Below are 26,552 nucleotides of genomic sequence, written 5' to 3' on the forward strand. Positions count from 1 at the left end.
ATTGTGGGATATGGGCTCCGGTCTGGAGGCGGAGCAGTGATCCTGCCGGGGGCCTCCATCTTTCTGTAGCTGTTCCTCCGGCCGCCGGTCCCCGCTGCTCCCCGGGAGGCTGAGCGCTCTGTCGGATAGCGGGGAGGGCCGCTCCGCTCCCGCCCTCTTCCTCCGCCCCTCCATACTCCAAGATGGCGGAGGCTGGTGCGGAGGAGGCTCCGGCGGCGCCTGAGGACCTCGCTCCCGCTCCGGCCGCTAGCAGCGGTTCTGCGGCCGGGTCATGGCCGGATTTCGCCGTAGTGTGCTCGTTTCTGGAGCGGTACGGGGCCGCGCTGGATCTGCCCGAGATCACGGTCCCGGAGCTGGAAGAAGCGCTGGAGGAGAGCGGAGCAGGTGAGGAGGGGGCCGGGGATGGCGGGGGGCAGCGTGCGGGGCCGGACGGGTCTGGACGGGGGCGATCTGCGCCGCGATGGCCGCCATCGTGGTCACATGGCCCCGTCTATAGCGCCCAGCGCTGATCTATAGAGCCAGATCCTCGTATATAAAGCCAATCACTGATATATAGTACCAGATCCTCGTATATACTGCCCTGGAGCCCTGACCCTCTAATATGGGGCCCATCACTGCCCTGGAGCCCAGACCCCCTAATATGGGGCCCATCCCTGATATATAGAGCCAGATCCTCGTATATAAAAGCCAATCACTGATATATAGTACCAGATCCTCGTATATACTGCCCTGGAGCCCAGACCCCCTAATATGGGGCCCATCCCTGATATATAGAGCCAGATCCTCGTATATAAAGCCAATCACTGATATATAGTACCAGATCCTCGTATATACTGCCCTGGAGCCCAGACCCCCTAATATGGGGCCCATCCCTGATATATAGAGCCAGATCCTCGTATATAAAAGCCAATCACTGATATATAGTACCAGATCCTCGTATATACTGCCCTGGAGCCCTGACCCTCTAATATGGGGCCCATCACTGCCCTGGAGCCCAGACCCCCTAATATGGGGCCCATCCCTGATATATAGAGCCAGATCCTCGTATATAAAAGCCAATCACTGATATATAGTACCAGATCCTCGTATATACTGCCCTGGAGCCCAGACCCCCTAATATGGGGCCCATCCCTGATATATAGAGCCAGATCCTCGTATATAAAGCCAATCACTGATATATAGTACCAGATCCTCGTATATACTGCCCTGGAGCCCAGACCCCCTAATATGGGGCCCATCCCTGATATATAGAGCCAGATCCTCGTATATAAAAGCCAATCACTGATATATAGTACCAGATCCTCGTATATACTGCCCTGGAGCCCTGACCCTCTAATATGGGGCCCATCACTGCCCTGGAGCCCAGATCCTCGTATATAAAGCCAATCACTGATATATAGAGCCCAGATCCTGACACCTGGGGCCCATCACTGTCCTAGAGCCCATATCCCGACACCTGGGGCCCATCACTGTCCTAGAGCCCAGATCCCGACACCTGGGGCCCATCACTGTCCTAGAGCCCAGATCCCGACACCTGGGGCCCATCACTGTCCTAGAGCCCAGATCCCGACACCTGGGGCCCATCACTGTCCTGGAGCCCATCACTGACCTAGAACCCAGATCCTGACCCTGGGGCCCATCACTATCCTAGAGCCCAGATCCTGACCCTGGGGCCCATCACTGACCTAGAGCCCAGATCCTGACACCTGGGGTCCATCACTGACCTAGAGCCCAGATCCTGACACCTGGGGCCCATCACTGACCTGGAGCCCAGATCCCGACACCTGGGACCCATCACTGACCTAGAGCCCAGATCCCGACACCTGGGACCCATCACTGACCTAGAGCCCAGATCCTGACACCTGGGGCCCATCACTGACCTAGAGCCCAGATCCTGACACCTGGGGCCCATCACTGACCTAGAGCCCAGATCCCGACACCTGGGACCCATCACTGACCTAGAGCCCAGATCCCGACACCTGGGACCCATCACTGACCTAGAGCCCAGATCCTGACACCTGGGGCCCATCACTGACCTAGAGCCCAGATCCTGACACCTGGGGCCCATCACTGACCTAGAGCCCAGGTCCCGACACCTGGGGCCCATCACTGACCTAGAGCCCAGATCCTGACATCTGGAGCCCATCACTGACCTAGAGCCCAGATCCTGACATCTGGGGCCCATCACTGACCTAGAGCCCAGATCCCGACACCTGGGGTCCATCACTGACCTAGAGCCCAGATCCTGACACCTGGGGCCCATCACTGACCTAGAGCCCAGATCCTGACACCTGGGGCCCATCACTGACCTAGAGCCCAGGTCCCGACACCTGGGGCCCATCACTGACCTAGAGCCCAGATCCCGAGACCTGGAGCCCATCACTGACCTAGAGCCCAGATCCTGACATCTGGGGCCCATCACTGACCTAGAGCCCAGATCCCGACACCTGGGGTCCATCACTGACCTAGAGCCCAGATCCTGACACCTGGGGCCCATCACTGACCTAGAGCTAAGATCTGTGAAAATGGTGTGGAGTCTCTCTGCTGGCCTCCATGGATGATGATTGGTGGGGAGGTGTCTATAGCTCTTTCTTAAGTGTCTCTACATGAACCCCTGAGGTGTCTGCGCCTGTCTCCCTCCCTCCTCTATGGGTCAGTATAGCAAGGTGTCATAGAGGTTCTGATCAGAATGGATCTAGGTGATCTGTCCATTATATGCTGCTTTATGTCACATTTGGATTGGAGGAGATCTGGGTCTTTATGAACATTCTGGTTCCAGATCTCGGGTAAATCCAAAGTGACTTTGAAATGTCTCATAAATATATTGTTTTTCTGGATTCTGCGTATACGTTTGTGTGGTTTTATATTCTACACCTGGGTGCTGATGCTTCGGCTCTGGAGCCTCCTGGAGTTGCACTGTAAGCAATCAGAAGTTGCCATTTGTAAAGTTTTTCAACTTCCTAACGTAATTTGCATCTAATAATAATGAGGTTCTGCAGCGACTCTGGTATATATGGAGGTTCTGCAGCGGCTCTGGGTTGTATGATGAGGTTCTGCAGCGGCTCTGGGGTGCATGATGAGTTTCTGCAGCGGCTCTGGGGTGCGTGATGAGGTTCTGCAGTGGCTCTGGGGTGCATGATGAGTTTCTGCAGCGGCCCTGGGTTGTATGATGAGGTTCTGCAGCGGCTCTGGGGTGCATGATGAGTTTCTGCAGCGGCTCTGGGTGCATGATGAGGTTCTGCAGCGGCCCTGGGTTGCATGATGAGTTTCTGCAGCGGCTCTGGGGTGCATGATGAGGTTCTGCAGCGGCTCTGGGGTGCGTGATGAGGTTCTGCAGCGGCCCTGGGTTGCATGATGAGTTTCTGCAGCGGCTCTGGGGGTGTATAGTCATGGCCAAGTGTTTGGAGCCTGACTAGTTTTGGTTTTCACAGTTTGCTTCTTCAGCGGTTTTCTCTCTTAGTTGGGCGTTTCTATGGATACTGAAGTCCAATTATCAGCATTTTATAAGTTTTTACGCTTTTTTTTGTCCAATCCATGAAGTTTCTGTGATGCCTCAATATTCCCAGCGCTGCCCCTTCTGCCCTTCGCCCCGGCGGCTGGACATCATCTTCTGGGTCAGATCCTGATTGATGGACGCCCGTTGTTGTCTGATCAGAGCTCAGAGGTTATCACTATTCCTGGGTTTTTGTTTGTTGCTTTTTGAGGATTGACCGCAGGGTCTTGTTGGGATTGAGATTTGGGGAGTTTATGGCAATATTTTGGTCCTCGAGCCACTTCATCACTTTTGCTTTGTGACTATAAAGCATCATCACCACCACCATGATGAAGGTCCTGCAGGCTGGGGCTACACAGCGACCTGGGCGAAGATGGCGGCGTGCCGCTGTTACATACAGATGATTGGTGTCGCGCCACGAGCCCTAAGTTACCGCGACAGGGGCGTCACAAAAAGTCGGACCCTGTTGGGGTTTTTATAACCAGTATAAAGTATCAGCACATAGTGATCCCTAGCTAGGTGACCAGTGCCGCAGCTGTGGTGGTCCTGGAGCACCGGCCTTATCTGTATGTGGACCCCAAGCTTCACTATAAACCCTTCTGTCTTGTATGTTATGTTACAGGTTGATATTGATTTGTTTTCCTCGTCGTTCTCTCCCTGCAGTGTCTCCGATGCTGGCCGAACTTCATACGAAGCTCATGAGGAAAATCGGGAAATCCGTGGCACTTGAGAGATGGGAGAAATACCTGGTTAGGGTAGGAGACCCCCTAATAATTGCCCCTCCTGTCAGTGGAATGCCGGGAGGGTATACCACATGGGGATACTACGTGTTATGTAAGCGACCAAAGGATCGAAAGGAATGGGTTAATAAAATGACACGTACAACATGTTTGTTAAAATAAGTAGGTGATACTGCCACTATTGTAAAAAGACAAAAGAAAAGAAAATGTTTGGGGTGTGTATTTATTTATTTTATGTGTTTATTTTAGATTGGTAAAATAAAAAAGTTCCAAATAAGATTTTTTTCCCCCCCCTCTTTTTGCAATAGTTTCAGTACCACCTACATATTTTAACAAAAATTAACCCATTCATTTAGATCCCTAAACCTACATTATCAATCTATTAACATTTGTCAAGCAATACAATTTTGGCCCCCAGTTCATCAATTTTCACCAGCATTTTTTTTTTTAGTAAAACTGTGCTAAAGGTTGCAATATTTTTGGGCAAATTTGTTCCTGTCCCCAAATTTTGGAATTTTTACACCAATCCCGGTCAGCTCATCCTAATTTTAAATAAATATAATGGGTGGAGATTAGACAAAGGTTCTGTGGGGACAAGTACATGTTGGCAAAAAAAACAAACAGAACAAAATAAATTGCAATAATTTGGAAATCTCTTAAATCAATTTTTTATTTCCTACAGAACATGGACATTTTTCTAACGTTCAATTTCTGATCTTTTCTATTTAGTTTGACAGAATTAACTAATTTAGAAATTGATTTCAGCAACAAATCTCCAGAAAGTTGTGCAGATTTTGTTCTATCACCTCTATGTAATGCTCAGCATTAATGGCGTCTCTTGTGTGCACTACCTCTTGCCTAGGCACTAATGCCTCCATACAGCAGAGATAACAAGCTGGACGGTCCCTGTCCTCGGTGGCCGGCTGGACGGTCCCTGTCCTCGGTGGCCGGCTGGACGGTCCCTGTCCTCGGTGGCCGGCTGGACGGTCCCTGTCCTCGGTGGCCGGCTGGACGGTCCCTGTCCTCGGTGGCCGGCTGGACGGTCCCTGTCCTCGGTGGCCGGCTGGACGGTCCCTGTCCTCGGTGGCCGGCTGGACGGTCCCTGTCCTCGGTGGCCGGCTGGACGGTCCCTGTCCTCGGTGGCCGGCTGGACGGTCCCTGTCCTCGGTGGCCGGCTGGACGGTCCCTGTCCTCGGTGGCCGGCTGGACGGTCCCTGTCCTCGGTGGCCGGCTGGACGGTCCCTGTCCTCGGTGGCCGGCTGGACGGTCCCTGTCCTCGGTGGCCGGCTGGACGGTCCCTGTCCTCGGTGGCCAGCTGGACGGTCCCTGTCATTCTGAGTCCTCAGGACACGATATTCGTGGTTTCCATAAAGAATTTCACATTTTGATTCATCTGGCCCCAGTTTTCTGTTGCCTCAGACTATTGGAAATGAGCTTTGTCCCAGAGAAGATGGATTTCTTTGAATTGTGCTGATATTTTGCTGCTTCTTTACATGATAGAACTGTAACTTGCATTTGTGGCTGAACACGGAGACCTGTGATCAGACAATGACGTCTGGATGTATTCCTGATTTGATCCCCGAATTCTGCCTGTGTTTAATGCAGTGTCCCATGATGGCTCACAGATCACCAGTATCCAATATTGATCCCTTGTGCACATGGATTTCTCCAGAATCTCTGACTACCTTTATATTATGTCATGATCAATAGTCAAAGTCTTTGCTATTTCACGTTAAGTAACATTTTTCTAAAAATTTTCCCACAAAGTTCAGCCTCAGTTGTTCCCAGATTGGTGACGTCTGACCATCTTTGCTTCTTCTGGAAGACTCTGCCTCTCTAATCTGCTCTTTTTATACTTGGATATTGACCCTCCAGCTTTTTTTCATTAGTATTTCTTACTTTTCCAACTTTTTGTTAACCGTCACAACTTTTTTGAGATTTCTTGCTGCCATCGATTTCTACATAAGATAATTTTTTTTTTCATACTGACCAATATTCACCTCCTGATCTGTTCAATAAAATGTCGATAAGAGATTTCCAAATCATTGCTTTCTTGATTACATTTTACACAGCGGCCCAACTTATTTTGGGGAATTGTGGATGTCGTTACAGTGGTTCTTCTCACAGCTGAAGGTTTGTCACAGTTGTAGCCAGTCTTTGTCATGATGTTTCGTTGCGATGTATCGGTGCAGATAGGTCAGACTGCTCAAGAGGATCGCCTTCTATTGTAGCAAAGTGTCAGCTGTGACTAGGCAAATTTGGCAAATTCCAAAATATTCAATAAATGTGATTCAAACATTGTATGTCCTCCTAAAATAAAAAAATAAAAAATCATGTTCCACATTGAGCAGGAGGAGGCGGGGATTAGAGCTGGAGTGACAGAGGCTTCAGATCTACCATAGCTCTTCAGCCTCATTTGCATATCAATTGATTTTTCAATAACAGGAACGGACCACCGGCTATGTAAAGGTATTGCCGGACGTGTCTTTGAAAGAGCTACATGAGCATATAAATAGTTTGGGTGGGGGGTGAAATCCTGCTGACAGATCCCTTTAAGGATGTTTTTAGATTTGTGTGTAACCGCCACCATTTGTAATCTCCAGGTATGTCTGGGCTACAACAGTACATGGGCCTGGGAGATGAAGAAGAAGGGCTACCAGGAGATGCATGTGGAGTGTAAAGTGGGGCTTCTGAAGGTCAGTACTTAGAGGGGTCTTCAGGGTGGTTATTTGCTTCTATTCAGTCAGGGTCCTAGGGGGCGTGATTTCCATTGACTCCTCCCCTGAGGATATTCCTGGAAAACCACAAAATGGTCACCAGAATAAATGATAAATAAAAATGTGTTAATAGATTACTTATAACAGTTAACAAAATGCAAAGTGAATGAACACGAGAAATCTAAATCCCATAAATATTTACCCTTTGCCGAATCTTCGAGGTACATTTGCACTGAGGGATTTTGTAGGACTGTAGTGAGGTGTGTAAAGAACTAAGTATACCAAACGAATAACGATTATAAGTTTGTAGGTGTTAAATGAAATAGCAACAGCTGTGTAAAAAGGCTTAAAACTGGGCGAGGAACAGTTACACTGCTGCAAAGGTGAGGTTGTGGAAGACGGTGTCATGTCTCAGCAACAAGACTAGGTAGTTGCACTGCATCACCAACGTCTCTCCCAGACAAAGATTTCCCAGCAGACTGGGAGCACTAAGAAATGGGCAACATGGAGGATCGAAGAGTTCGGCCAAGAAAACTTAGTGCCGCAGCTGAAAGACACATCATGCTTCCTTTTATAAATCAGAAGATGTCCAGCAGTGCCATCAGCTCAGAACAGGCAGCAACCACGAAAACATAGGATCTAGGGTGCAAAACAATGTCAGCAGGTGTCTGGGTGGAGGAGACGCAATGGGAGATGTTTGGTTGTAGCAGGAGGCAGTTTGTTCTCCGAAGGGCTGAAGAGCGGCATAATAATGAGGGTCTCCAGGAGCAATGACAGTGACCTGTGGGGGGCGCTGTAGTCTCAGGACTTTGTGTAAACATGAGAAACTAATAGGAGTTTAGTTAAAATAGTACAGAAGATCTTTATTAATAACAATACAACAATTAACATATAAAACATACGAACAGTATAAATAGATGTCTTGAATAGACACCTAAAACAAAGAGAGCTTGCCGCATAACCTATTGTAACATATCTCCTTCATATATATGGTATATATATATATATATATATATATATATATATATATATATATATATATATTATATCTCCCAAGGAACAGGGATTACCCTTAGACTCTATCCTAGCCTCAATCCAATTGATTGATCGATGCCCACTATAAACGTCACCATACAAATGCACCATTGGCTATAATCTTATATGAAGTGGGCATAGGAGAGAGAGGGAAGAAACAATGAATCCTCACCACATGCAGCACTGCTCACTGGATGCCCCCAAAGGGCCGGGGGGGACACAGGACGGCGCTCCGCTTACACCTTCTCTTGTTACAGCACTTATGCGAGTGTCAGTTTGACGACAATCTGAAGTTTAAGAATGCCATCAATGAAGAAGAGGCGGACACCATGCGTGTCCAGCCCATAGGACGGGACAAGGACGGCCTGATGTACTGGTATCAACGGGATCAGGACCATAACATCCGCATGTACATCGAGGAGCAGGATGACCAGGACGGCTCCTCCTGGAAGTGCATAGTCAGGTCAGTGCCGTGGGCGCCGCCGCCGGGGTGAATAAGGACAGAAAGTGGGAGAAAGGCTCCACCAGCAGAATAGTGAGTGCAGCTCTGGAGTATAATACAGGATGTAACTCAGGATCAGTAATGTAATGTATGTACACCGTGACTGCACCAGCAGAATAGTGAGTGCAGCTCTGGAGTATAATACAGGAGGTAACTCAGGATCAGTAATGTAATATATGTACACAGTGACTGCACCAGCAGAATAGTGAGTGCAGCTCTGGAGTATGATACAGGAGGTAACTCAGGATCAGTAATGTAATGTATGTACACAGTGACGGCACCAGCAGAATAGTGAGTGCAGCTCTAGGGTATAATACAGGATGTAACTCAGGATCAGTAATGTAATGTATGTACACAGTGACTGCACCAGCAGAATAGTGAGTGCAGCTCTGAAGTATAATACAGGATGTTACTCGGGATCAGTAATGTATGTACACAGTGACTGCACCAGCAGAATAGTGAGTGCAGCTCTGGGGTATAATACAGGATGTAACTCAGTAATGTAATGTATGTACACAGTGACTGCACCAGCAGAATAGTGAGTGCAGCTCTGGGGTATAATACAGGATGTAACTCAGTAATGTAATGTATGTACACAGTGACTGCACCAGCAGAATAGTGAGTGCAGCTCTGGGGTATAATACAGGATGTAACTCAGTAATGTAATGTATATACACAGTGACTGCACCAGCAGAATAGTGAGTGCAGCTCTGGGGTATAATACAGGATGTAACTCAGGATCAGTAATGTAATGTATGTACACAGTGACTGCACCAGCAGAATAGTGAGTGCAGCTCTGGGGTATAATGCAGGCCATGATTCTGCAGTATTTACCTCGCACTTTATAGCATTAACCCCTAACGTGCGGTCTCTAATAGTGTACCGTACTTTCATCTCTTCTGTTGCTCTTCTCTTGTAGGTCCAGGAACGACTTAGCACAGATCCTGGAACTTTTGAAAACACAAATAGATCCCGCGTTTCTGAAGAAACCTGAGCCAGAAGAAAATTCATCTCAAAATCCTAAACCAGATGATGATGTTAAAAAAGAGGAGGATGGGGGTATGTAGTATTGTTACTCGCGGCTCGGTAATAATTTCCCCAGATATTGGGGAGAAATATTCAGTAACGAGATCATTAATGGCTCTTATCCAGTTTATTCGCTTTGTTGAAGATTTGCTACAGTTGATCTATGGCAGCCTCCAACAATGAGCGGATCACAAGGGGTCCTGCCTCTGGGATCTAGGGGATCCGAGCACCAGGGTTCAGTACCTCTACAGTGCCTCTGCAGGTGAAATGAAGCATGACACCGTGCCTATTGAAATCGATGAAGGCCCTATAGCTGCCATCTTGGTTCTCCTCCGCCATATGCTGAGCTTCATAGCAGAACTGCGATTTTGCTATGTATTATAATGCTGTAGTTTTCCAGTATATAATATAAGGGATCAGATGATCACATGGTAAAGTTCCGTAATGGAGCTGAAAAAATAAATTACCAGGTTTAGAAAGTGTAAAAATTCAAATCGCCCCCTTTCCCCCCCCCCCCCCAATAAAAATAAACACATTTGGTATCCCTGTGTATAAACGTACTTACAATTATTAGAACTGTATACTAAATGTCAAAAAGTGTCAAATATTTTTTTTATCACTCGGAAAAAAAAAAAAAAATAGAAAAAAAAATTACAAGTTTGGTATCATCAGAATTATACTGACCTGGAGGATCTTGTTTCCAGGTTGTTTTTCAGCAAAATGAGCGCTACAGAAGTGAAACACCCAAAACAGCAGCTGAATTTTGCTGCATTTGTTTTTGTTTGTTTGTTTTTTTTCTTAAATTCTGTACAATGTGGGGTAAAATGAATGCGGTTATTCAATACAGCAAGTCGTCCTGCAAAAACACAAGTCCTCTTAACCCCTTCTGACCTTGACCAATTTCATTCCGTTTTCCCAAGAGCTATCATTTATTTTTCACATTGCTTTTTGGGGCTTGTTTTTTTTTCGAGATGAGTTGTATTTTTGAATGACACCATTCATTTTATCATGATGCACTGGAAAAGTTGTGAAAAAATCTAAGTGCAGCGAAATTCCCCCAAAAAGTGCAATTCCACAATTTCATTATATGGTAAAACTTTGCAAAAAATTATATATATATATATATATTTATTTATTTAATGTGTGTCTCCATTTTCCAAGTCATGTAACTTTTTATTTTTTGCGCTCTCAGGTGACGTTCTTATTGATACCATTTTGGGATAGGTGCACTGTTGTGATAAACTTTTTTTTTTTTTTTTTTCACGTTTTACTGTCTGTTGTTCCCGTTCGGGTGATCACATGTTCAAGTCCCCTATCGCTTGTACTTTATACAGCATTGCTGTATATGGCAGAAAACATGGTCTCATATGAATGCCCATTACAGGCCGGCTTTCACAGAAGTACTGTCATCAGGAAACCCTTGGCCGTCATGGCAGCCCACACAATCCTTCTCATAAAAGGCCCCCCAGCCGATGTGCTGTAAATGCTGCTTGAGATTGACAGTGCCATTTAACAGGTTAACAGCCGCAGAGTTCTGCTGTTAGAGGCAGATGATGGCTGAATTTCTCAGTTATCATCTGCCGGTAAAGATGCGGGACGGTTTGCGAGGGCACATCAAAGTGTGGGAGCCGGCATATAACTTCTCTAGTGTTTGACAATGCACCATCTTAAGCACAGACAAACCATTCAATTCCTAAATTTTTTTATCTTTCTGGCTTTTAGAGAAATCTTTGGAGAATGATGAAATTAAAGAGGAGAAGCCGGACATTGTAAATAAGAAAACGAGTGACTCTCCGACCGAAAACGGCAGCGGTTGCGAAACCTTGGGCGAAACGCCTCTAAAAACCAGCAGCGAAATAAAGATGGAACCTTCATCCGATACCGAGGAAGGGAAACCGACCGCCAAAGAGAGAGACTCCTTCAAGGAGAACATAAAACCCGTAAAAGCCGAGAGTAAGGCGGAAAAAACTGAACCGAAAGACTTAAAGGAATTAAAAGGGATCTCCGAAAAGACCCCGTCGCCACAAGACCCGGAGCGTGCCGAGGTTTCTGTCATCGTCAAGCGTGCGGAAGAACACGTGGAAAAACCTGTGGAGGATACGGAGAAAATGAAGAACGACCAACAGGCTAAGATACCGTTGAAGAAACGGGAACTGAAACTTACCGATGATTTCGACAGCCCGGTTAAAGCGGCGATCTGCAAGTCAAAGACCCCCACAAAAGAGCTGCTTCAGAAAGAGGAGGGGAAGCCGGAAGAAGACGGTACGAAAGCTGCTGATGGGAAGCAACTGGTCAACGGAGAGGTGACTAGTGAAAAAGTGCACGAAACGAAGGGCGACCACCAGGTGGAGGATGGCGCCGCTGCTCCGAGAGAGACCGTTATCGAGTGCGCAAAGGATGAAAACGGTATCGCAAGCGAGAAGCGGAATTCAAGTGTTATTATAAGTTTACAAGAAATTAAGGAGAACGGCAAATCTAAATTGGTAGATGGACTGGAGAAAGGTGTGACGGACGTCAGCAATGACCGAAGTACACCCCCTGTGCAAGAATCCTCGTCAAAAGCTGCCTCAGTGGTAGAAACGGCTGAAGAAGACCCGGGCAAATGTACCACGGTATCGAAAGTCGATGATGAGAAAGAAAAGACCCCCCCGGAAGAGAAAGAGTCCACGAAGGATGCGGAGACCATCAAAGAGTCTGATGAGCCAGCCAAAGAAGTCCTACCATGTGAGGAAGGGTCACAGACGGCAGACCAAGGAGTCACAGATAAAAAGGGTGAAGACCTCAAGGATGAAGACAGCAGAGAGTGTGAATCAAAGGTGAAAGATGGAAAAAGTAAGGCCACGAAAGTAAAATTGTCAGTAGCCAAAAAATCTTCCACCAGGAATGCTGCGGCTAGGAAAGAGAAGGCTAGCGAAGATCCAGAGAAACCAGACAATGACGTCAAGGAGAAGCCGGCATCTACTGAAAAAGCAGAGACTGATGAGAAGGAGCCGGTAAAGGAGAAGAAAACATTCACTTTAAGGAGCAAGAGTAGGACGATCGAGGGAAAGGCTCCGCAGTCCAAAGACGTGCAAGATGAGAAAGTTGAGGAGGTTGCGGATCAGGAGAAAATTCCCGAGAAGCCGTCACTGACCTCCAGAAGTAAAAATAAGCAAAAGGCGGCTGCAGAAGAGGAGAACAGCGGCTCTGAGGGTAAGGAGATGACGTCGGAAAGGCAGAAGGATGGCTTAAAACTAACCATCCGCATCTCCAACAAAAAAAGAATGCCGGAGCTGCCCGTTGAAGACGCCGAGGATGTCGACGCAGAGGAGAACATTGGACGGAGGCTAAGGCGGTCTCCTCGGATCTCCCGACCCTCTGTGAAGATCTCTGAAGTTAAACCCAGCAAACCTGAGAAGAAACAAAGCGATGATGAAGAATCGCCTGCTCGGGAGAAACCAGAAAGGGAGGAAGAGAAAAAACCTGAGAGAGAGTCAGGCCAGGAAACAAAAAGGGTAAGTTACCCAGAGGGGGAATACTGCAGGATTATATTATTATTATTTATTATTATAGCGCCATTTATTCCATGGCGCTTTACATGTGAGGAGGGGTATACATAATAAAAACAAGTGCAATAATCTTAAAGGGAACCTGTCACCCCCCCCCCCCCCCAGTCGTTTCAAACTAAAAGAGCCACCTTGTGCAGCAGTAATGCTGCTCTTTTAGTTCTGGGTGCTGTAACTAGAGAAATAATCAGTTTTTTAATTTGTCAGAAATACCTGGTCTTCAGTCAAGTAGGCCGGCGTTTCCCCCCTGCTTCAGACACCACACAGCCGTCACTCAAATCTTCTTGGCGCCGGGCGCCGCCTCCTCGCCGCTGTTTTGAAAATAGCCGGCGCCTGCGCTCTTTTCCCCTGCCTGGTGCAGGCGTAGTGAGCGCTGCCCATCTTTCCTCATATGCAGTCTAGCTGACTGCGCCTGTGCGGCCGCCCTGCCTGGGAATCCCAGCCCCACAATGTGAATAAATCATAAGTCACTGCGGGGCTGGGATTCACAAGCAGGGCGGCCGCGCAGGCGCAGTCACCAAGACTGCATATGAGGACAGACGGGCAGCGCTCACTGCGCCTGCACCAGGCAGGAAAAAAGCGCAGGCGCCGGATCATTTCAAAACCGTGGCGAGGAGGCGGCGCCCGGCGCCAAGAAGACCTGAGTGACGGCTGTGTGGCGTCTAAAGCAGGGGGGAAACGCCGGCCTCCAGGACTGAAGACCAGGTATTTCTGACAAATTAAAAAACGGATTATTTCTCTAGTTACAGCACCAATAACTAAAAGAGCCACCTTGTCAGAATGCAGCATTACTGCTGCACAAGGTGGCTGTTTTAGTTGAAACGACTGGGGGGGGGTGACATGTTCCCTTTAAACAATACAAGTCATAACTGGTACAGGAGGAGTGAGGACCCACAATCTACAAGGGATGGGTGAGGATACAGTAGGTGAGGATAGAGCTGGTCATGCAGCGGTTTGGTCGATCAGTGGTTACTGCAGGTTATAGGCTTGTTGGAAGAGGTGGGTCTTCAGGTTCTTTTTTGAAGGTTTCGATGGTGGGTGAGAGTCTGATGTGTTGTGGTAGAGAGTTTCAGAGTAGAGGTGATGTGCGAGAGAAATCTTGTATGCGATTGTGGGAAGAGGAGATAAGAGGGGAGTAGAGAAGGAGATCTTGTGAGGATCGGAGGTTGCATGCAGGAAAGTACCGGGAGACGAGGTCACAGATGTATGGAGGAGACAGGTTGTGGATGGCTTTGTATGTCATGGTTAGGGTTTTGTACTGGAGTCTCTGGGCAATGGGGAGCCAGTGAAGGGATTGACAGAGGGGAGAGGCCGGGGAATAGCGGGGGGACAGGTGGATTAGTCGGGCAGCAGAGTTTAGAATAGATTGGAGGGGTGCGAGAGTGTTGGGGTAGAAGCCACAGATCAGGAGGTTGCAGTAGTCAAGGCGGGAGATGATGAGGGCATGGACTAGGGTTTTTGCAGATTCTTGGTTGAGGAATGTACGGATCTGTGAAATATTTTTGAGTTGAAGGAGGCAGGAAGTGGAAAGGACTTGGATATGTGGTTTAAAGGTGAGATCAGTGTCAAGAATTACCCCGAGACAGTGAGCTTGTGGGACTGGGGAGAGTGGGCAGCCATTTACTGTAATGGTTAGGTTCGTTGGGGGGTCGCGTGAGATGGGGGAAAGATGATGAATTCTGTTTTGTCCATGTTAAGTTTGAGAAATCTAGCGGAGAAGAATGAAATAGTGGACAGACATTGAGGGATTCTGGTTAGTAGGGAGGTGATATCTGGTCCAGAGATGTAGATCTGTGTGTCATCAGCATAGAGGTGATACTGAAAGCCATGAGATTCTATGAGCTGTCCCAGGCCAAAGGTGTAAATGGAGAAGAGCAGGGGCCCAAGGACTGAACCTTGCGGGACTCCGACAGATAGGGGGCGAGGTGAGGAGGTGGTGTGTGAGTGGGAGACGCTGAATGTCCGGTCTGTTAGGTATGATGAGATCCAGGATAGGGCCAAGTCTGTGATGCCAAGGGATGAGAGGGTCTGTAATAATAGCGAATGGTCCACTGTGTCAAAGGCAGCCGACAGGTCGAGGAGGAGGAGAACAGAGTAGTGCCGCTTGCTCTTGGCGGTTAGTAGGTCATTGGTGACCTTAGTTAGGGCAGCTTCAGTGGAATGGTGTGACCAGAAGCCAGATTGTAAGCGGTCAAAGAGGAAGCAAGAAGAGAGATGGGAGGACAGTTCAAGGTAGACGTGTTGTTCCAGTAGTTTTGAGGCATAAGGGAGAAGTGATATAGGGCGATAGCTAGATACAGAGGATGGGTCAAGAGAAGGCTTTTTGAGGATAGGTGTGATTGAGGCATGCTTGAAGCTTGAGGGGAAAACACCAGTTGTTAGTGATAGGTTGAAGAGATGGGTTAGGGTTGGGATGAAGACTGTGGTGAGGTTTGGGATGAAGTGGGATGGGATCGAGTCAAGCGCACAGGTGGTGAGATGCGATCTTGAGAGTAGAGTAGAGAGTTGATCTTCTGTAATGGTGGAGAAGTTGGTTTTGGAGGTGGAGGGCTGGGAAGTTGGGAGGAAGGGCTCTGGGGGTTGTCGACCAAAACTGTTTCTCATTTTATCAATCGTCTGCTTGAAACATGAGGCAACGTCTTCAGCAGAGATAAGTGGGGAGGGAGGAGGTGCTGGGGGACGGAGGAGAGAATTGAAGGTGTTGAATAACTGTTTAGGGTTGTGAGATAGGGAGGATATGAGAGACGAGAAGTAGGTTTGTTTAGCTGTGGCGAGTGTGGTCTTGAAAGTAGTGAGGGACTGTTTGAATGCGATAATGTGCTCGTTGGAGTGGGATCTTTTCCATCAGCGCTCAGCAGCCCTGGAAGCTCGCCTCAGTTCTTTGGTCAGGCTGGTGTGCCAGGGCTGTCTGTTGATTTTGCGAGCTTTGGTATGTGTGAGAGGGGCAACCGATTCCAGCGCTACAGCTAATGTGTATATTCACTTTTGCAATATTTTTAAATCCAAAATAAAAGTATCTTTATTTCAAACAAAAAATGGTAAATCCTATCTGTTTGTGTATACAGCTCGTATGCAAGAGATGGCACAATACTGTGGAATCAGACTACACTGGGTGTGTTTGTAGTCTGTTACCGTGGCAATGCAAGTCTGCATAGGAGCTTATGCGCAATCTTGTTAGATTTCAATCCAGAGATTACAAAAGTTGCTTCAAGCTGTTAAAATTGATTCTCAGAAACAATAGAACATTTTTGCAAAAGAAATGAGAGGCCTAAAGCTACTAGGTGCACATCCCCATGACAATACTGCCGGCCTGTGGATAACGGTAGGAATGAGGATCACATTAACGGTTACACCTACGTTTTCTCTACTAGTGCCACGTTTGTGTTAATATTGATTGCTGGTTTTGGAGACCCTATGACAAAGCTGAGGGGTCAGATGACAGGACAGGTACGATTGTCATAAGGATATAGACTCAAACTGGGAAAAAAAAAAAAAAAAACGCCATACGTGACTTCCTGAGCTTTTGGTTGTGGGCGTCTCGTATTGAGTCCTGCCCGGAGCGAGGCTGATGGCTTTAGACCCTGCATCGTCCTATAATCATACCTGTCACTTCACAGAAACACAGAGCAGGGCGATGGAAAAGCTGGACCGTCACTCGATCCCGGCGCAAACGTGAATCCTCCACCGAGGAGGAAACGGAGGAGTCTGATAGCGAGGAAGATTCGGAGGAGGGTTCAGAAGATGAGAAGAACGGCGCTCCAGGGGAGGACGATGAGCCGTGTAAGAAGTGTGGCCTTCCCAACCACCCCGAGCTGGTAAGTGGCGATCACTGCACATGTGGCCTACTCACAAACATCATGGGGGTGGGGAAGAGGTTTCATTCAGATTTTGAGCCATTTTTGGACCATGTGGCATCCGTTCTTTCCTTGTGCAAGAAAAAAAATATTTAACTATATAACAGTAAAAAAAAATAGAAAACAAGACTGGACAGCTTTCTGATTACACACGGATGGGATCCGGGACGGCTCTCTAGGATTACACACGTTGGGATCCGGGATGGCTCTCTCGGATTACACACGTTAGGATCCGGGATGGCTCTCTCGGATTACACACGGATGGGATCCGGGACGGCTCTCTCGGATTACACATGGATGGGATCCGGGACGGCTCTCTCGGATTACACACGTTAGGATCTGGGATGGCTCTCTCGGATTACACCCGGATGGGATCCGGGACGGCTCTCTCGGATTACACATGGATGGGATCCGGGACGGCTCTCTCGGATTACACACGTTAGGATCTGGGATGGCTCTCTCGGATTACACCCGGATGGGATCCGGGATGGCTCTCTCGGATTACACACGTTGGGATCCAGGACGGCTCTTTCGGATTACACACATTAGGATCCGGGACGGCTCTCTCGGATTACACACGTTAGGATCCGGGATGGCTCTCTCGAATTACACCCGGATGCGATCCGGGATGGCTCTCTCGGATTACACACGTTGGGATCCGGGACGGCTCTTTCGGATTACAACCGGATGGGATCCGGGACGGCTCTCTCTGATTACACATGGATGGGATCCGGGACGGCTCTTTCGGATTACACATGGATGGGATCCGGGACGGCTCTCTGATTACACATGGATGGGATCCGGGACGGCTCTCTCTGATTACACATGGATGGGATCCGGGACGGCTCTCTGATTACACATGGATGGGATCCGGGACGGCTCTCTCTGATTACACATGGATGGGATCCGGGACGGCTCTTTCGGATTACACCCGGATGGGATCCGGGACGGCTCTCTGATTACACATGGATGGGATCTGGGACGGCTCTCTCTGATTACACATGGATGGGATACCGGGACGGCTCTCTCTGATTACACACGTTGAGATCCGGGACGGCTCTCTCGCATTACACACAGATGGGATCCTGGACGGCTCTCTCGGATTACACACAGATGGGATCCAGGAAGACTCTCTCGGATTACACACAGATGGGATCCGGGACGGCTCTCTCGGATTACACACGGTTCTGTGCTCACGATTTGTATGAGCCGCCTTTTTTACTTTTCACTGCAGGTCTTCCTGTCAATGTGGCCCTTCAGCTGTTGCAAAATTACAATTTCCATCATACGTGGACAGGTCGGGATGATGGGAGCTGTAGTTTGGCAACAGCTGCAGTTACACAGGTTACCATATTCTTTGCTTCAATTATTCTTTTTAATCTAGATGCGTCTCATAGCCTGAAAAATACGGTAAATCCATAACTCAAACCAAAAAAAAAAAGATATAGAGGAAACCCAATACACCAAGATGGGTGCATGTCCTGTCCATGAAGGGCAGACACCAGAAAGGGGTTAATTTGGGAGCAATACGAAAAGAGAGTAATCCTGTAAAGGGAACCTGTCACCAGAAAGAACACTGCTAACTTGCAGATATGGGGTTAGTCTGCAGGTTAACACTGTAACTGCTGCCCGGCGCCTGCACGCTGTCTAATACAGCGGGGAGAAAATTATCTTCTCTGCACCAGCATTTGGTATTTGGTGATAAATGTGCTGGTTCAGTCCCGGCTGTGGGTATCCGGCGCTGGGTATATGGCTGTGGGTATCCGGCTCTGGGTATATGGCTGTGGGTATCTGGCGCTGAGTATCCGGCTGTGGGTATCCGGCGCTGAGTATCCGGCTGTGGGTATCCAGCGCTGAGTATCCGGCTATGGGTATATGGCTGTGGGTATCTTGCTGTGGGTAATCCGGCTGAAGGTATACGGCTGTGGGTATCCGGCGCTGAGTATCCGGCTGTGTGGTAAATGGCTGTGGGTATCCGGCTGTGGGTATCCTGCTGTGGGTATCCAGCTGTGGGGTATATGGCTGTGGGTATCCGGCTGTGGGTATCCAGCGCTGAGTATCTGGCTATGGGTATCCGGCGCTGGGTATATGGCTGTGGGTATCCGGCTGAAGGTATACGGCTGTGGGTATCCGGCGCTGAGTATCCGGCTGTGTGGTATATGGCTGTGGGTATCCGGCGCTGGGTATATGGCTGTGGGTATCCGGCGCTGGGTATATAGCTGTGGGTATCCGGCTGTGTGGGTATCCGGCTGTGTGGGTATCCGGCTGTGTGGGTATCCGGCTGTGTGGGTATCCGGCTGTGTGGGTATCCGGCTGTGTGGGTATCCGGCTGTGTGGGTATCCGGCTGTGTGGGTATCCGGCTGTGTGGGTATCCGGCTGTGTGGGTATCCGGCTGTGTGGGTATCCGGCTGTGTGGGTATCCGGCTGTGTGGGTATCCTGCGGGCCGCTGTATCTGCGCCTCCGACCCTGGCTCTGCATTGACTTGTGGTGCCTGACCCCTCCCTGATCCTTTTGATTGACAGCTCTCTCCGTATGTAAACACATCCTGTCATTGAACTGAAACCGGGCACCAAGAAGCTCCATATAAAGAGTAATTGTTCAGAATCCTTTTCCCTGTTTACGGTGATTGCGAATCCTACAGAAATTCATGGAGTGGTGACCACTAGTGATGAGCGAACGTGTTCGGATGAGGTGTTATCTGAGCATGCTCGGGTGCTAACCGAGTGTCTTCAGCCCCTACGATGGGCAAGAAGTAGTGTCCAGAACGGAGACCCCACCGCTGCTGCTCTCGGATTACATTAATTTCTATCTGAGCTGCTGGTGTAGAATTGTCTCGGCTCCGTACATATGAACGTGGGGGTGTCGGGACTATCCGCGCGTCCACTAGTCGTCCTCCACCTAATGTATTTTGTGTTCCCCAGATCCTGCTGTGTGACTCCTGTGACAGCGGGTACCATACAGCCTGTCTGCGGCCGCCGTTGATGATCATCCCTGACGGAGAATGGTTCTGCCCACCGTGCCAACATGTATGTAGTGGCCATGGCTGATCACACCTGCATGCATACAGGGGACGTGCACATTACTGCCATCTAGAGGACGCTCTCAGATTTGCCATAAGCAGCAGATATGAAGCTGTGTATCAGGAACTGCTGATCTGACCCCTATAGAGGGGGGCTGCACCCTAAAGTCAGATTAACCCTGACATAGGCTGTACAGGGTAGTGACTCCCCGCAGTGCTGTATCCATCTGCTGTACAGGGTAGTGACTCCCCGCAGTGCTGTATCATCTGCTGTACAGGATAGTGACTCCCCGCAGTGCTGTATCCATCTGCTGTACAGGGTAGTGACTCCCCGCAGTAATGTATCCATCTGCTGTACGGGGTAGTGACTTCCCGCATTGCTGTATCCATCTGCTGTACGGGGTAGTGACTCCCCGCAGTGCTGCATCCATCTGCTGTACAGGGTAGTGACTTCCCGCAGTGCTGTATCCATCTGCTGTACGGGGTAGTGACTCCCCGTAGTGCAGCATCCATCTGCTGTACAGGGTAGTGACTCCCCGCAGTGCTGTAGCCATCTGCTGTACAGGGTAGTGACTCCCCGCAGTGCTGTATCCATCTGCTGTACAGGGTAGTGACTCCCCGCAGTGCTGCATCCATCTGCTGTACAGGGTAGTGACTTCCCGCAGTGCTGTATCCATCTGCTGTACGGGGTGGTGACTCCCTGCAGTGCAGCATCCATCTGCTGTACGGGGTAGTGACTCCCCGCAGTGCTGTATCCATCTGCTGTACGGGGTAGTGACTCCCTGCAGTGCAGCATCCATCTGCTGTACAGGGTAGTGACTTCCCGCAGTGCTGTAGCCATCTGCTGTACAGGGTAGTGACTTCCCGCAGTGCTGTAGCCATCTGCTGTACAGGGTAGTGACTTCCCGCAGTGCTGTAGCCATCTGCTGTACAGGGTAGTGACTCCCCGCAGTGCTGTATCAATCTGCTGTACAGGGTAGTGACTCCCCGCAGTGCTGCATCCATCTGCTGTACAGGGTAGTGACTTCCCACAGTGCTGTATCCATCTGCTGTACGGGGTAGTGACTCCCTGCAGTGCTGTATCCATCTGCTGTACAGGGTAGTGACTCCCCGTAGTGCGTACTAACAGTGTCGTCTCTTCTTGAAACAGAAATTACTTTGTGAGAAGCTCGAGGAGCAATTACAGAATCTAGATGTTGTCCTCAAGAAGAAGGAGCGAGCAGTGAGAAGGTAGCGACTCCCATCCATTGCTATGGGGTGTTTTTGTTTTTATATTACTGGTGATGCTCTGTATTAAAGGGGGAGATGTCAGTGAGTGCAGCTCTGGAGTATAATACAGGATGTAACTCAGGATCAGTAATGTATGTACACAGTGACTGCACCAGCAGAATAGTGAGTGCAGCTCTGCAGTATAATACAGGATATAACTCAGGATCAGTAATGTAATGTATGTACACAGTGACTGCACCAGTAGAATAGTGAGTGCAGCTCTGGAGTATAATACAGGATGTAACTCAGGATCAGTAATGTAATGTATGTACACAGTGACTGCATCAGCAGAATAGTGAGTGCAGCTCTGGAGTATAATGCAGGAGGTAACTCAGGATCAGTAATGTATGTACACAGTGACTGCACCAGCGGAATAGTGAGTGCAGCTCTGGGGTATAATACAGGATGTAACTCAGGATCAGTAATGCATGTACACAGTGACTGCACCAGCAGAATAGCGAGTGCAGCTCTGGGGTATAATGCAGGATGTAACTCAGGATCAGTAATGTATGTACACAGTGACTGCACCAGCAGAATAGTGAGTGCAGCTCTGGGGTATAATACAGGATGTATCTCAGGATCAGTAATGTAATGTATGTACACAGTGACTGCACCAGCAGAATAGTGAGTGCAGCTCTGGTTTATAATACAGGATGTAACTCAGGATCAGTAATGTAATGTATGTACACAGTGACTGCACCAGCAGAATAGTGAGTGCAGCTCTGGTTTATAATACAGGATGTAACTCAGGATCAGTAATGTATGTACACAGTGACTGCACCAGCAGAATAGTGAGTGCAGCTCTGGGATAAATCCTGTGAAAATACGATTTTGTTTTTCTTGTTTCTCAGGAAGGAGCGCTTAGTTTATGTTGGAATCAGTATTGAGAACATTATTCCCGCCCAGGTAGGTTTATTCACCTCGTTTGCTGCGTGCAGTTTAGTTTTGGGCTGGTTGAGATGATCTCCTCTGTAATTCAGGAATCAGAGGAAGTGCCAGAAATACAGGAGAAGGAGGAAAAGAAGAAGAAGAAGTCTAAGCCGCTGGAGAGGAGGTCGACGAGGGCTCGGAAGTTCATTAGTTACAGGTGAGATGGCGGCCGCGGTGGTCAGTGCTGGGTCGTCTGTGTGATGATGCGACGTCTCCTCTTCGGTTTCTGGCGTTGTTCGCTGACTGCTGCGGTCTTCATTCTGTGCTTCCATAGGTTTGATGAGTTTGATGAGGCGATTGATGAAGCGATAGAAGATGACATCCGGGATGCAGACGGAGGGGGCGGTAGGTCGTTTTCAGCCGCCCTGATGGGTTTTCTCCTTTGGTTATAGTATTGTCTTGTTCTGGATCTCGAATTTCTTGCCTTTTTCTTTTTCCATAAAGGTGGTGGGGGCAGAGGAAAGGACATGTCCAACATCACCGGCCACCGTGGCAAAGACATATCCACCATCTTGGAAGGAGAAAGGGAAGAAGGGAAGCGTCCTCAAAGGGCTGTCACACGACGCAAGAAACGGCGGCGACTGAACGACCTGGACAGCGACAGCAACCTGGATGAGGAGGAGAGCGAGGACGAGTTCCGGGTCAGCGAAGGGTGAGTCCGTCTTCCGCCCCATTGCTCGGCGGAGAAGGAATAGGAAGCTCCAGTCCAACTTTTCAAGGCCACATTGTGTTTTCAGCTCTCAGGATGAATTTGTCATGTCCGACGAAAACATAGAAGAGAGCGATGAAGACCAGCAGTCCAACGACAGTGACTTTGGCGCTCGCCGTCCGCGCCGCCACTACAGCCGACCGATGCGGCAAAGCAGGCGGATAAAGAGGCGAAGCGTGCGGAGGAGGTACTCGGATGATGACGAAGATGATGACGATGATGAATCCGGAGACGACAGCCAAGGATCTGGTAATTTTATTTTGCAATTTTCCAGAAGTATCAAAAGTGATCCTGCAGATATTCATGGCCGATCATAGTCCCAGGAGGAGGTGGTTTGCAGGGCCCCCGTACAATTGTTATGGACTGCCAATTTGTCAATGAATTAATTCACTTATCACCGCAGTTTTTATATGCAGCATATATCTGGTAGTGATCCTGTATTCTACTCCAGAGCTGCAATCATAATTCAGCTAGAAATGGTCATAAAGCTTTTGACAGATATAACCTTTCCCTCGCTCAGTCCGCGATGACTGTGTTTCCTATATCTCTAGACTCTGCGGTGCCTACCGCCTCTCTGCGCTTCGCACCTGCGCAGTAGTTCCTAATCTAGGTGGTCTCCCTGGATAATGTGTGTGTGTGGGGGGTCCATTATGTGAGGTTTTACCTCCTCTGGCTTCTGTTTCACTACAGAGACCGATGGCAGCAGCGAATACAGTGATGACTACCTGGACACCAGGAGGAGGAGATCGCGGAGGAACCAGAAGCGACAGGTCAACTATAAGGAAGATTCCGAGAGCGATAATTCGCAGAAAAGAGCTCGGCACGGACGAGGGAAAGAAATGAGACGGGTCCTTAAGAGGAGATGCTCCAGCTCGGAAAGCAATGGTGGGCTTCTTATAAGATGTATACGTTGTAGTATGAGCCAGCACCATTACCGTGCAGGTCACCATGTTTGTGTACTAATGCTGGACAGCAGGGGGCGCATTGCCCATTATCACACATGGTCCAGCAACTTCTGTTTGCATTATTGATTTTCTTAAAAAGACAGTCAAAATTAAGTCTTACTATCTGTAAAGCATCGTTCAGACTTCTTCTTTTTGTTCATGGGAATGAACCGGGCCATTGGGTTGAGCACCGCTATGGATAACAAAAGCGATCAGACGATTGCAGCTTCAAGTAGAAAAAAAAAAATATATATATATATATATAGATCTATCGATAGATCTATATATGTATATATCTATATAGATAACAGTTCCTCAAAAGAAAAAAGAAAGTCTGCACCAACTGCACATTTCAACCACTATCACACACGATGCTATCCAGCAGGGAATCTGTTAATGTTATCCTTGACAGAATCTGGGGCTCATTCAGAAAAAAAGTGTAATCCAATAAACGAAAAAAGCAGTAGCAGAAGAGCACTCACCATCCGTTAAAATATCCAAACTTTATTATGACATCAAGTCAACAGCAGGATGACAAATGGGGAGAACGTGTGTGTCCCAAGACGACGGCCGTTTCGCGCTACCGCGCTTCCACGGGTCTTGATGGTGAGAGAGGAAGGGAGGGAACCTTTAAAGGAAACCAACGTAATCATACCGCCCCTCCTCCAACGTCATCAGCAAGGTATGCCTACTTATCAGATAAAACTTTAAAAGCAATACATATTAAAAGTTACATGTGAACTTAGAGGAAAATTAGTGCTATGTTTTGTTTTTCCTCTAAGTTCACATAAAACTTTAAAAGCAATACATATTAAAAGTTACATCTGATAAGTAGGCATACCTTGCTGATGAAGTTGGAGGAGGGGCGGTATGATTACGTTGGTTTCCTTTAAAGGTTCCCTCCCTTCCTCTCTCACCATCAAGACCCGTGGAAGCGCGGTAGCGCGAAACGGCCATCGTCTTGGGACGGATGGTGAGTGCTCTTCTGCTACTGCTTTTTTCGTTTATATCTATATAGATATCTAGATAGATAGAGATATAGATAGATAGGAAAAATGATAAAATCAGCATAAAAAATGAAGAAAAAAAAGACTCTATTGCCCAATGGCAAGCTTGAGAAAGGATATCCCATCCGAAACGTCGCCACGCCATTGGGCAATAAAGTCCTTTTTTTTTTTGTTTTTTTCATCGTTGGATTGCTGGGTGGAAAAGCTTTGCACATTATTAAAGTATTTGGTGGTGCTGTTCCAATATCTATCTATCTATCTATCTATCATACACAACTGACTGTGCCCTAACCTGATCACATCCCAGTGTTGGCTGATTCACTGATTGTGCCCTTTTATTCCGCAGAGAGTGATTTTTCCGTTGCCTCAGATAAGCCTCGAAACGTGCGGAAGAACCTGCTTAGAAAACGCGTCAGAAGCTCGAACGATGACCTTTCGGATGAGAAGGAGAAACCCGTGAGAAAGCGTCTAAACCGCATCGAGACGGATGACGAGGACGAAGAGGAAGGAGACGCCAAGGTGTGCAGCAGCAGCAGCGACAAGCCTCCTGCACCAGCAGAGGACAAGCCGCCTTTGGCCACGGCCGTCCCGGAAGGCACGAAGAAGCCTAGTTACCGGATAGAGAGCGACGACGAAGATGACTTTGAGAACGTTACTAAAGACGGGAGCCCGTTGGACTACAGCTTGGTGGATTTACCTTCCGCTAATGGACAAAGCCCGGGGAAAACCATAGAGACATTAATCGGGAAATCGAGCGAAAAAAGCGAGACCACCAAGGACACTTCAGCCCCCGTCAGCCAAGCTTCCAACGGGACGGGGGGCGGTCAGGAGGCTGCCGGAGCCGAGGAGGATGAGGACGAACTATTGAGAGTAACTGACCTTGTGGATTATGTCTGTAACAGTGAACAGTTATAAGATTTTCCACCTCTTCTTCCATTTTTGTGCTAATTTATTCCACAGTAGCTCATACCACCCGGGCCAGTCATTAAAGAAACAAAAAACAGTGCGGTTTTATTCCTCCTCCCCCCCCCTGTTCACTACAGATTTTACCCTTTTCTAGAAGCGAACACTTGACCAGTTCTGCAGTCTTTCTGTGAAGTGACCAGTTTATGAACTTTCAAAAAAAGTTTCTGTACATTATTTTTTCTTTTCTTTTTTTTTTTTAAACCATTTTCTCTCATTGCATTCGTTGTGGTCATGGGTAATTTCACTGACTGATACCGACAGCGACGGAGAGAAAAAAAAAACCGTGACGGCAACTTGTGGTACCTGGAGGGGCAATGGTGCGAATAGGGGGAGGAGGGGAGGGCGATATGCATTCCAGAAGACCCCCAAAAATTATTTTTGTTTAGAGAGGAGAATCTCCCCCCCAAAATAATAATGGGAAACAGAAAAATGGGCGGAAGGGGAACGGGAAGAAGCACTTGATGCTTTTAGCTTTTTTTTCATACGAGATATATATTCTATTTAATTACTCAGTACTTAGGTTACGATACAGGCAGTTATAAATAAAAGTTACCAACTACTTCACTGTTGCTTCGTGAGTCTTAGCTATATGGTTGGTCCCCCCATTTTTTTTTTTTTGTATACCTAGTCTAGATTCCACAGTGACCACAAGATGTATATTTAACCACTTCTGTGTCAGAAGGCCCTTATATAACTCATTATGTTGGAAAAATTTGCTGCTGTCATTTCTAAAAAAAAATTGATCCACGAGAATGAAATTTTTTTTTTTTAAGACATAGAAAAGAGAAAAAATA

General features: G+C 48.1%; 1 protein-coding gene across 1 annotated transcript; it reads left to right on the plus strand.

The window, feature by feature from the left end:
* The first annotated feature begins 43 nt into the window (after nt 1–43).
* On the plus strand, nt 44–26,552 carry RSF1 (remodeling and spacing factor 1). Its single transcript, XM_077298687.1, has 16 exons — nt 44–384; nt 4,157–4,248; nt 6,837–6,929; nt 8,243–8,448; nt 9,407–9,546; nt 11,236–13,007; nt 16,676–16,873; nt 19,836–19,940; nt 21,084–21,163; nt 22,054–22,108; nt 22,183–22,289; nt 22,407–22,477; nt 22,577–22,784; nt 22,870–23,090; nt 23,532–23,726; nt 25,139–26,552. The coding sequence occupies exons 1-16, from the start codon at nt 183–185 to the stop codon at nt 25,705–25,707; spliced, it is 4,314 nt and encodes a 1,437-aa protein (XP_077154802.1). The 5' UTR covers nt 44–182; the 3' UTR covers nt 25,708–26,552.

This window comes from Ranitomeya variabilis, chromosome 3 (genome assembly GCF_051348905.1).
Source record: "Ranitomeya variabilis isolate aRanVar5 chromosome 3, aRanVar5.hap1, whole genome shotgun sequence".
NCBI classification, from domain to species: domain Eukaryota; kingdom Metazoa; phylum Chordata; class Amphibia; order Anura; family Dendrobatidae; genus Ranitomeya; species Ranitomeya variabilis.

Coding starts and splice junctions, on each gene's coding strand:
- RSF1 (XM_077298687.1), top strand. CDS start 183: ATGGCGGAGGCTGGTGCGGAGGAGGCTCCGGCGGCGCCTGAGGACCTC. Junction 4,249..6,836: donor GGGAGAAATACCTGGTTAGG/GTAGGAGACCCC, acceptor TGTAATCTCCAG/GTATGTCTGGGCTACAACAG. Junction 22,109..22,182: donor AGAACATTATTCCCGCCCAG/GTAGGTTTATTC, acceptor TCTGTAATTCAG/GAATCAGAGGAAGTGCCAGA.